The following is an 11,610-nucleotide window of genomic DNA, read 5'->3' as shown; positions in this document are numbered from 1 at the left end:
CTGCTACTTACTTAACCACATGTGCCTCAGTTTTCACATTCAGCCTGACCTCATAGTAGTCTGACTAGGATTAAATACACTTAGAAGAGCCCCTGGAACATGTGAAGTCCTCAACACATACCAACTATCAGAGCTGCTCAGTAGAAGAGCACTTACCTAGCAGCCTGCAGGCTCAGGGTTCTGTCCTTAGCACTGCAAGTGAATAAATAAAAAACCAAATTCTATTTCCTTATCTATGGCTCCCGGACTGCCTGTCTTTTTGGCATATTTTATCTCCCTTATTCCTCTCTATATCTGCAACCATGATTTCAGTTGCATACATTTTAAAAAAATACAGTCTCGAGTGCAGATTCTGTCAAGGTCACACTAGGAGTGTGCTCTGCAAGCATTCTGCATTGAGGGTGGGGGTTCATGTCATACAATGAGGATAAGAACATGGGGCTTCCAGGCTCACTGGACCTGAAGTCTAGCAACCAGTGTTGCTGGGGCTCTAACCTCCTGTGAGCCTTATCAGGCACACTTGGGGATGTTCTGAGTGGCCCAGGAACATCTCCCACAGTACCTGGGTTCTGGATGCCAGAAGTCTAAAACTGCTTTGCTGGTGTCCCTGACTGCAGTAAATGTTTTAAGCTCTGGGTTTCAACTTTCCTACCTTCCCAGTGGAAAGATGATCCCCAAAGACCTCCCTTGCTAGTGCTCCTCTGTAGTATGGAAGACACAAGGCCACAGATCGTAAACAGCAGGTGCCAGGGCTTGGGACTCTTTGCATGGTAGTTTTGAAAGGGTGGGTATACCACATCTGGACTCTCATCACTCTTGGGTGTGGGAGCTACAGGACTCCCAGCCCTAGCCATTCCTAGCTCTCTCCATGCATCAGAAAGGAAATGGTCCAGGCAATTTGGTGCCAGACTTACAACCTCTTCCTCTTAAGGCCCTGCTTCCTGCCAGTCATGTCTGAGCATTGAAACATGAGACCTCCACTCTGCCCGTTGGGCCAATGAAAAGAGACCAGGATATGCCAGCCAATCCCTGACTCTGCTCTGAGCATCAAAATTGTTAATTACCCCTCGAGCCAATCTAGAGTTCTAGCCTTGCTATTATAGTAGGTTGTGACTGTGGTCTCTGGTGCTTCCGTAACTGGCTGTTGCAACCCCTTTCCTGTCTCTGGGCCTCAGCCTTCTTGGTTATAAATTCGGACCTTATTTTATTCTAAGGATCACTAAGAGGACCAAATGTCACTGCTTGGAATCTCAACTAGGACAAGGAGATGACTAGAAAGAGAAAATGGCCTCTGTGTTGCCTGCTGAACCCACACCAGAGCCATGATCTGATCAGTAAATCATTCGGAGACAGACACTAGGATTCAATCATGAATGACCTTGAACAATTTACATCACGTCTTAGGGCCTCGGAGTCCTCGTGTGTTAAACACAGGATAATAAAGGTGCTTTCCTCAGAAAGCTGTTCTCCGGACAAAACGGAGCAGCCACATAATGATAACACACATCACTAAAATCAGCCATCGATTCAAAAATAAGATAAGCAGAGCCAGAAAATGCCACGCCGTCAGCATCATCAGTGCAGCAGCCGAGCTTCAGCCCCAGTTGAGTCAGCTGCCCGGACTGCGGTGGAGTGGATTATAAAGATCACCCTGTACCTGCAGAAGAGGTTATTGTCAATGGCAGTCCTAGGCAGAGAGGGGGAATGTAACAGTTGCAGCTTACCTAGAAGAACTCTGCTCCACAGCAAGCAGCTTGTGTGAGGAGAGTATTCCTGCTCAGCCAGGAGGGATGAATGCAGGCTAGCTTACTTACTCTAAGCAGAAGGAGCAGCTTGAGCAAACACGTGGTGCTGAGTTGTGCTGCTGACTGCAACAAACAGCCAGTTCCGACCCCAGGTGGCTCAGCAGAAGTCTGAGAGTGTTTTCAGGGCTGGTTAGCTGAGCAGCTTACCCATGGCACTAACGTGCTTATACCTGTCTACTTTGTTGTTTGCTGAGATAAGTTGTATGTGCCACTAGGTTTGCATATTGAAGCATCAACCCCTGGTACTTCAAAATATAACAGTACTTGGATATAGAGCTTTTAATTCAAGTATTTATTTATTCATTCACTATGTATGTATGTATGTATGTATGTATGTATGTATGTGTGTGTGTGTGTGTGTGTGTATGTATGTATGTATGTATGTGTGTATGTATGTCAGGGTTTCATGTAGCCCAGGCTGGCTTTGAATTCACTATGCAAACAAAGGTGACTTTGTAAGTTCTGATCCTCCTGCTTGCTTGTATCTCCCTAGTGCAGGGGTTACATTTTGTACAGTGCTGGGGACAGAACCCAGGGCCTTTGTGCATGCTAGGCAAACGTACTACCAACTGACCCATAGCCTCAGTCCTGTGATATGTCTCCTAAAGCAATAATTGAGTTGGGCTAGAATGGAGCTCAATGTTAGACCATTGCCTTGCCTGCAAGAAGCCCTAAGTTCTATGTGAAGTAATGTAAAAACAAACAAGAGTTGGAGAGATGGTTCAGGGGTTAAGAGCACTGCCTGTTTTTCCAGAGGTCCTGAGTTCAATTCCCAGCAACCACATGGTGGCTCACAACCATCTATATTGGAGTCAGATGCTCTTTTCTGGCATGCAGGTATACATGCAGATGAATTACTCATATACATAAAAAATCTTTCAAAAACACAAACAAATACTGTTTTGTTTTTGAGACAGGGATTCTCTGTGTAGCTCTGACTGTCCTGGAACTTGCTCTATAGACCAACAGGCTGGCTTTGAACTTACAAAGATTCATCTGCCTATGCTTCCCAAGTTCGGGATTAAAGGTGTGCACCACTATGTCCAGCCAAGAATTTTTTAATTAGAAGAAACAATTAAGTTGAAATACCACTGATACAAGGATCTATATAAGCAAAGGAAGAGATTTGACACATATAAAAAGATGCTAGGGACATTCGTACACACAGAATCCTAAGAATGCAGTGGGACACTGGATCTGCAAGCCAAGGTAAGGGGCCTCAGGAGAAACCAGCACAGTTCTGCCTACAAAACTGCGAGAAAATGTTTCCCCGTCATGTTCCCCTGTCTGTGGATCACGCCATGAGCACACTAGCAAGCAATATAACTGGCAAGATGGCTTCAGAGTAGCATAGCCGTAAAGCCCACCAGTCAGGTGGCACCAAGCACTTCTCTTGTCTTTTATTCTGGAAGAAGACATTTCTAGTGAGTTTTCAAAATACTTTCTTTAGGGGCTGGAGAGATATCAGCCAGTAAGGACACTTGATGGATCCAAGTTCATTTCCCAGCACTCGTGTAGGAGACTCACAACCACTTGAAACTCTAGTTCCACGAGATCTGATGAGGCCTCTTCAGACCTCTGGACACCAGGCACACACATGTACACAGACACACATGCAGAGAAATACACTTGTAAAAACAAAAGCAGACAAAAACCTGCCCTTAGGAGCCAGTAGTCCAGACACACCAACCAGGATCCATTTGGCTATAACTGAGAGCTACATAACAGTGGTCTCAATATGATAATTTATCTTTTATCCTAACAGTCAAGGCTACAGTCTAGACAGGAACAGCAGTAATGTGTGTTGGGACCCAGCACATCCTGTCTTGCTGCCTTTGCTCCATACAGTGGTTCCTCTCTCCATTGTAAAACGTCTATTCAGCCAGTGTCATAAGCTGAGAGCAGACTGCCGTGCCCTCCTTCAAAGGGGTGCCCTTAAGTAGCACTAAGTTCCAAGTTCTACCATTCACATCGTGTGGGCCAGAGCTTGGTTTGTTTTGGAAAGCACATCTGGTGCCAGCTAGCTTAGGTCCAACCACAAATGAACAGGAAACACCAGACTCTTTAACTACTGCAAGCACACTTCTGGGTTTGTCTGTGAACTCCATTCCTGTGGCATCGATACTGAGGGAGAAGACAGCCCTGAATACAGATGGCAGTGCCCAACGGCTGGGAGCTCAGGAGGAGCAGAAGCCAAAGAGGAGGAAACCAGCTCCTTATCTCTCTAAGCCTCTGGGCTGCCACGAGACAAGGCACTGTACTCTTACCAGAGACTTCCTGCCATGATACTTTGCATCGGCACACACTGGCCCTGAGACAAATGGAACCCAGTGGCCATGGACATGGTGAGCCAAAATAAATGTCCATTTAGGTTGTGTTTTGGGGGCTTCTGGTTTGTTCATCACAGTGCTGGGTGCCACTAGCTCATGCCTCAAATGGTGTTTAGGGTTTCTCTTCTACAAAGTTGGCATCAGCTAAAAAGGTTGATTTTATTCTGAAGGCACGAGAGGTTCTATCCCAAGAAAAGGGCACCACCGGGCTTACAGGAGGACATAAAGCAATGGTCCTCAGAGTGAGGCCTTCAGACCCCCTCACACCAGAAGCTCCCAGACATCTTTTTGTTCTGGAGTCAGGAGCTCATGTAGCCCGAGCCGCCTTGAATGTTTGATTTTTCTGTTTCCACCTCCCACGCACTGGGATTCCACCACGGTCTGCCACCATGCCTGGCTGAGACCTTTTGAAATACAGAAGCCTGTATTTGAAGTGAACCACTTTATCGCTTCTCAACCTTTTGGCTAAGATCAAGTGGTTCTCATACTCTGAATTTTGGGAAGTGTTATGCTAGAGTGGAACCCTGGGTTGGGTGCAGATCAGTGGTAGCGTGTCCCCCCTAACTGAGTGCATTGTACCCAATCCCCAGCAGATCGGGAGTAGAAACCCTATCAGGAAGGCATCTCTTCTACCAAAGCCCCCAAGGTCAGCTCTGGAGTGTGGGTCACAGTGCATAAAATATTTCCTTGGCACACACATCATAAACAGTGCGCGTATTTCAGTTGAGTTGGGAGCTGAGTCTGGCTTTTGTAAGAATTCTTTCTTCGGCCTTGGAACAGTGCATTTCCACCTCCTATCTTTCCCCCTTCTCTGTAAAATGGACTTGGAGAAAATCTCTCAGAAGATTCAGGCTGAGAGTCTGGTTGATTAATTGAAGGTCTAGCCAACCAAGAGGTTCCGCTCTTTCCCACTCATGTGCCTTTAAATGATCCTGACGGAAAGTGGTTCTTCTTTCTCTTCCCCTGGCCCTGGCCCAGAACAACCAAACAGGACACAAGCAGAATGTACTGAAATGACTTTTAATATCTCATGTCGCAGCAAAATTAAAAATATACAAAAAGTCTGTGGTGTACAAAAGTCTCAGTACAGAAGCCCCAGCGTGGCCCCTTCCCTGCCCAGGGAAAGCTCGAAAGGGCAAGTTGGGCTGCGGGGCTGGGAATGGCACAGATGTAGTAAATACCAGGAAGTGGGCCGAGGAGTAGGCTAAGAAGCGGGTGGAAGTTTGGACTGACCACAGAGGGGAAGGAGAACATGGGGAAGAGTCACCTGGAGTTGTGCTGACAGGGAAGTCGGGCCCTTAGGCATGGCTAGCGGTTCCTGTGGACATGTGGCAGGTATCAGAGGTGAAGGTATTCTGGTGGGATCCCCCTCCCAAGGGACCTTGGCTCTAGTCCTAGACTACCACCAGCTTGCTGTGTGAGCTTGGGCAGGTTGCCTCCCATCTCTGGGCCTGCCCCTTCTGTAAACTAAGAAGTAACTGGGTATTAAGCCACTGATGCCAAATTTGGGGGTTCTAGGCCCCGCCCAAGGGTCTACAGTGGCAAAGCATCCGTGAGTATTCTGCATTAAGCCATCCAATATTGAATGCAGAAGTCCTTCACACTTGAGTCCTGGAAGCTGACATGAGTCCTCACTAGGACGCGTCTGTAATCTGCCCAGCTTGCTAATTTATGGTGGTGAAATTAATGCTTTATTAAGGTGGCCGTTGTTGTTGGGGGAGGGGGAAAAGTTCTCAAGCCACAAAATCCTCAGGGAATCCTGAGGGCTCTGGGGTTATTTCGGACCCTTTCTTATGTCTGGTTTGGAACCGAGACAGGAGAGGGGCAGGGAAAGAGTCCTGTTAGGTCTGTCTGGATGAAGAATATCCTCCTCCCTTCTGTGGCTATCCTCACCCCCTCTTTGTTTCCAAGACTCCCTCCACTTAAACATTATTGCAGGTATCCTGAGCTTCCACCATCCGGCTTGGCCTGGGGACTCTTAGAGAGTTGTGCATAGAAAAAAGGCCGGAGATGCTGAGCACGGGTGGCCTTTGTGTGAGGTTACAGTGGAAGGGGCCTAGCTTGGGGACAGTTCTGCGTCCTGGAGACTCTGCTGCTAGGAATCAGACCTGGATGGAGTAGTCCTTCCTTATCCCATCTCCAGCAGTGTCCTGATACAGTTCTTCTTCTCCTGCATCTACTGGTGGCAAGCTAGAACTCAGTGTCCCTACCAGAATGGCACACGTGTCCTGTTTCCTAAGCCTCAGAAGTGTCCTTGACTCGAAAGGGGACCCAGGCCCCTACCCCATGCTTCCTGTGGGAATTGGCACTCACCCTGTTCTTCCATTGGGACACCACAAAACACTTGCCTAGAGATTTCATCTCCCCTCCTGCAGTCTCATCTGGCTTAGTCTGGAAGGAGGCAGAAGCCAGATCTGTAAGGCCGCAGAGGATGGAATCGGGGCTCTTGGCATTAAGCTAGAAACCTGTGCCTAGATTCTCCCTCTACTTGGAGAGAGTCCCTCTGAATCAGGAGCTCCCAAACCAGAAAAGGACTCCAGATCCTAAGCAGCTGACCCCTTAGCATTTGCTAGGAACAGTCAGGGACCTGGAGTCCTCCAGACAACCAGAGTGACATTTAGGTTAGATACAACCAAGTCCTAGAGGCTTCTGACATCCCTGGAGGGGAAGATGCATCAGAAGCCTCAAACTGGTGGCCAGCAGGTTGCTTTCCAAAGCCTAAACCTTATTGCCTAATTGGCACAGAACACCCTCCTGCCTGTTTCCACAGTTCTGCTTTCTCAAACCTCCACCCACCCCACTTTCCTTTCTGGCCGTATCTGAGTTTATGCTCATGCACCCTGTCCCAGAGAACCTTACTCCCACTGTCAGGCCTTTAAAGAGCCCAAACCCAGGCAAGCTGCAAGGGGAGGGGTCTATAGAACCTTGGTCTTCAGAGGAGTGTTTGGGGATGACTCTCCCGAGCCTCTCTGGTTCTCTTCTGGGAATCTGCACGTTCTCAGTCTTGCCCCTCCTGGGTCTCTGTTTCTCCAGCCCTCGAGGTGACAAACTTCAGGGAGACACAGGTGCAGGAGGGATCTGGCTGAGAATAAGGCAGATTTGGGTATGATGGGAGGAAGGGACTGAGCCCATATCTTTAGGCTGTTCCTGCAGGGGAGGGTAGAGGCCCAAGCTGTCAGCTGGGGTGACCGTTGCAAGGCACATGGTACATTGGTGAGTGGAGGTGCAGTTAGGGATGCATGGTGCCTGGGGAGGTCTGAGGAGCACAGCTGGAGTTGGTTTGAGGGTTGAAGTTTATGGAATAGGAGGCATGCTTAGGAAAGGAAGGACTCAGAATTAGATATTAGGCCAGGGCCTGCCTAGTATTTCTGTTCCCAAGATGTCCTATTAGCTGCTGCTCCTGAAGAAGACAGAACTAACTTTTATTGATGCTCAGGAGAACTGTATGGGTCCATTTACTTGCTGTGTGATCTTGAGAACATGTGTAGCCCTCTCTGTTTCTCCTATATAATAGATGTGAAGAACAAGTGATTTGGGAGCCCTTTCCTTTAAGGTTGTGGTTCTAAAGCCCTCTCTCACTGAAAGAACCTTATAGGGATCAAGGGAAGAACTAAGAATCCAGGTTTGGTTGATGGTCTGGGAACAGGAGTGGCAGACCCCAGAGGTCCACTTGTGACAGGGGAAAGAGACCAACTGAGGTAGATTGTGTCAGAAAAAGGAACCAAAAAACAGCTCCAAAAAGATGGGACCTTCCTCAACTCGGATTCTTCTGCCCTAGTGAAGCAAAAACACAGGCCAATAACAAGAGGCCTCAAGCCAGGAAGGATGGGGTCCTGAGCTCAGGGGTGTGTGTGGGGGGGGTAATACTAGGGTAAATGAGCTCTGTCCAGATAATGAGAGGGGTGAGGACCTGTCCATGGCCTTCCCTGGTGCCCAGATCTTCTTGCAGGCAGGGTCCTGGGAAAAGCTCTGTGAGATTAGAGTGATAAGCATGGCCATGGCTTCCCAGTGGCCTCAAGCCATGCCAGCTCTGCTCATCCTGGTTCCTTGCCTGCCCTGGCCTCCTGCAGCAACCAGCCAGGGGATATGAAACCTTTCCTTGTAGGCTGCTGGAGAATGGAGCATCCACAGGGCTATTATACCTGGGGGCAGGGTATAAAATAACTTGTTAAGGGCAGCCTAGATGTCACCTCATTGATGTGTGGATGAGTGTATAGCTCTTGTTGGGGGTGTCACATACAGAGGAAGAGTGTCAGGTAAATAATGTGATAACAATTCCTGGCACCATGAGCCCTGCAGAAACAAGTGGCTTGGGTTTGGGCCCATCCTTGGTGCTCTGTCTCACAGATTGTGACATGTGTATAGCTGGCCCTGGACTTTGTCTCCAAAGCTAGCCCTGGCTAGAGGGAAAAGAGAGTGAGTAACTCCCTCAGAGCAGGCCTGGGTCAGAATAGGGCTACCTGTCACTCTGGAGGCCTCTCGGGGCTTCTGGGAGGCAGGAGAAAAATAAAACAAAGCATTCTGCACTGACAGAACAGATGTAGCTCTCCATGGTGCCAGGCATGATGGCATGTGTCCTGGGTATGATGTGTGCTCGTGTGTGCCCTCTCAGCCTCACTGAGACTGAATGTGGAACCCTCCCTGTGTCCTCAGAAAATCAACCATTGCCACTTCAGCACTGATGGGACCTTGTGAGAGTAGCTGCCACCCTGAGCCTCCAAGTGCTAAATGAGCCAGGGAGTGCTAAATACTTCTTATTTGCATAGTCTAGGATTCTCATGGCCCACCATACTTCCAGCCCTATCTCCACTTGTCCCTAAAGTCTCAGGCTGTCCCCTTCCAGTGAGCTTATCTCACTTGGTGTAGGAGAGTGACAAGGGACTCCAGGCTCTGCCTAGAACTCCATCTTCTATTTCACAAAACTCCTTGTTCCTCAGTCATCTTGCATCCCAGTCAAGATTGGCTGTTCCAGCCCAGGATAAGTGATCCTTTTTGTGCAGATGTCTGGACCATGGCAATGGGTCACAGGCCTGGAGCCTTGTCAGATTTGAGGCAAAAACAAGTTAGTCTCCCAGATATTTCCCCAGAGAACCTCACTGCAGGGTGGCAGGAAGCCAAAATTTATGTCACATCCCCAGAGATTTTTTTTTTCCAGCTGAGAACCACTTGGCAGCAGAAATGTCTCAAGTGTCCTGAGGACAATTTCCTTTTAGAGAAGATAGGGCTGGGGCCATAGAAGGGGATCTAGAACTCCCAGAAGCCCTGGCAGCCTAGAATTAGAGCACCCATTCTAGAGCATCCCAGGTGACTCATGCTTCCCCTCCCCCACCACCCACGGTAGAAGCTAGAATCTTCCACATCAGAGCATCAGGGCTCCAGGCCCTTGATCCTTATAAAAGATCAGCAGCTCCATAGGACATGTTATCAAGAGGTATTCTAGAACCTAGATGTCTCCCCAACAGGTCCTCTCTCAGTGCGACAGAGCGAGGTTATGGGGCCTCATCTACAGTTGAGCTGGGCACAATCTCCCTGGACATTTTATCTGCTGTGCTTAAGACCTTCCTCTAGAGGGCACATTCCATATGCACATCTAGAACAAATGGCACCTTGTGACCTTTCACCTGAGGGGTCTAGACTTCATCCATAATAGAACTCCTCCCAAGTGCACCTCCCAAGCAGAGGCACCCCACCCTTCATATTGCTGTGAGCCCTCACTCCTCAGGGTTCTCTATCCTGCCAACACCTGTGCTGTCAGATCCCCAAGTCCCCTCCCCCACTCTCTGCTCTAATTCTCCTTCTGTCCAGCTCCGCTTCCTACAGGAACTGTGCCAACCCTGTCCAGAGATTCCCCCCAACTTATTCCACACCCCCAACAGCCTTCTCCATCCTTCTCTCAGAGATCCCCTCCCATCACAAAGCAGCCTTTCCTCCACACTCCCTGAGGGGTACTTGGGCCCCAGGCAGTGCCTTCTCTCTTGCAGGCTCACCAGGGATGATGTGGGATGAATCTAGGCCAGGGAGCGTTAAGACCCCTGTGCCAAGCATTATATGGCATCCCCAAGAGAGTGGGGTAGTCCATGAGGGGTAGCACCAGTTGACGCCCTGTGCCCTGGTCCAGGGGAATTTAGAGAATGGGCCACAGGGTTTAAAATGAGGCCTAGGGCCTCTACGGGGTTGCCCTCTACCCTAAGGGATCCTAATGGTGGGACCATTCTTGGATCCAAAGATCTACTCCCACTTAGCCTGGTGGCCCTGAAAAATCCAGACTCAACACTGTGGTCAATGTGGGGTCAGCCAAGCCTGTCCCTTTTGGGAGGCCGACTGCGCCTATACTGTGGTCTCATACTCCAGCAGCTCCTGGGAGGTGCCCATGCTCCGGTACTGCAACCGGGGTGTGGCAGGTGAGGAATACTCCAGTGCCAGGATGGTCTTCCGGAGCCGGCGGTCAATAAAATGAGCATCCCATGCTGGGTACTTTTTCCTAGGCAAGTCAATCCGAATGACAGGCCCCTCTGTCCGCAAGGGGCGAGCCACTGGCGTGGGAGGCAAACCGGGTCGCACCTGGAAGACAGGTGGTGTAGGGGTCCCCGCTCGCTCACCTCCCCCTGCGGCCCCATCCCGCTCAGTGCCTGTAGTCCTCGGCAGAGACCTTGGCGGACTTGTGATGGCATCAGTTGGAGGGCCACAAGGCCCTGGGGCCTCAGGGAAGATGCAACCAGGTGCCTGGGGACCCAGCATGGGGCCATTGGGGTGCAGGAGACAGTAATAGACACACATGAAGAATATGCCCAACGCAAAACTGGAGGCCACCACACAGACCAGGATGAGTGAGTAGAAGTCCGTGGAGAAGTTGCGGCTGGAGTACCAGAAGCCAGTGAGCGCTGCGTTCTCTAGCAGCACGATGCAGTAGTAGAGGGTGACGCGGCGGCGGCTGCGGCCCTCCTTGACGTTGAACCAGCAGAAGATGTAGATGATACCCACCACCATATTGTAGATGATCTCCTCCCACTTGGACATACAGAAGTCTGTCTCACCCTGGATAACCCAGAAGGTCATGATGCACCAGTGGGCTACGATGAAGATGCCAAAGTAGAGTTTGTAGACACTGGCAAAGAGGGCAAAGGCCAGGGTTCGGGCTGCAATGGTGAACAGGTGCCACAGCACTTGGACCACAGCACCCTTGTAGGACAGAGGCCGCTTGTCATCTCTTGAGTCTCTCAGCACCTTCTGGTAGGATGCCAGTGTCCAGGCCAGGGACACAAGGGAGGCAGAGATGGAGAGAGCTGTGGAGACAGGGTAGGGGTGGGGTGGGCTGGGTTAGGGGTGGGTCCAGGTTGGGGTCTGGAGAGGAGGAGGTGCTGGGTCAGGACCTGGGTTCTGAGCAGGTGTGAAGGTCTGTGGATCAGGTGTGAGGAAGGTCTGGTTGTGGGGGGTTCCTCAAGGACAAGGATATGGAGGTATGGGGGTGGGGTGGG

At 50.0% G+C, this 11,610-nt stretch overlaps 1 protein-coding gene across 1 annotated transcript in view; it reads right to left on the bottom strand.

The window, feature by feature from the left end:
* Positions 1-5,139: 5,139 nt before the first annotated feature.
* The window catches only part of Xkr7 (XK related 7), a 28,367-nt gene continuing 21,896 nt past the window's right edge, over positions 5,140-11,610 (bottom strand). Inside the window, exon 3 of the mRNA XM_034493688.2 lies at positions 5,140-11,418. Coding sequence (XP_034349579.1) covers positions 10,463-11,418 — 956 coding nt within the window. The 3' untranslated portion in view covers positions 5,140-10,462. The remainder of the gene's footprint in view (positions 11,419-11,610) is intronic.

This window comes from Arvicanthis niloticus, chromosome 2 (assembly GCF_011762505.2).
Source record: "Arvicanthis niloticus isolate mArvNil1 chromosome 2, mArvNil1.pat.X, whole genome shotgun sequence".
NCBI classification, from domain to species: Eukaryota; Metazoa; Chordata; class Mammalia; order Rodentia; family Muridae; genus Arvicanthis; species Arvicanthis niloticus.
The sequence above is the reverse complement of the archived record's forward strand: the minus strand, read 5'-3'. Positions and strand labels throughout refer to the sequence as shown.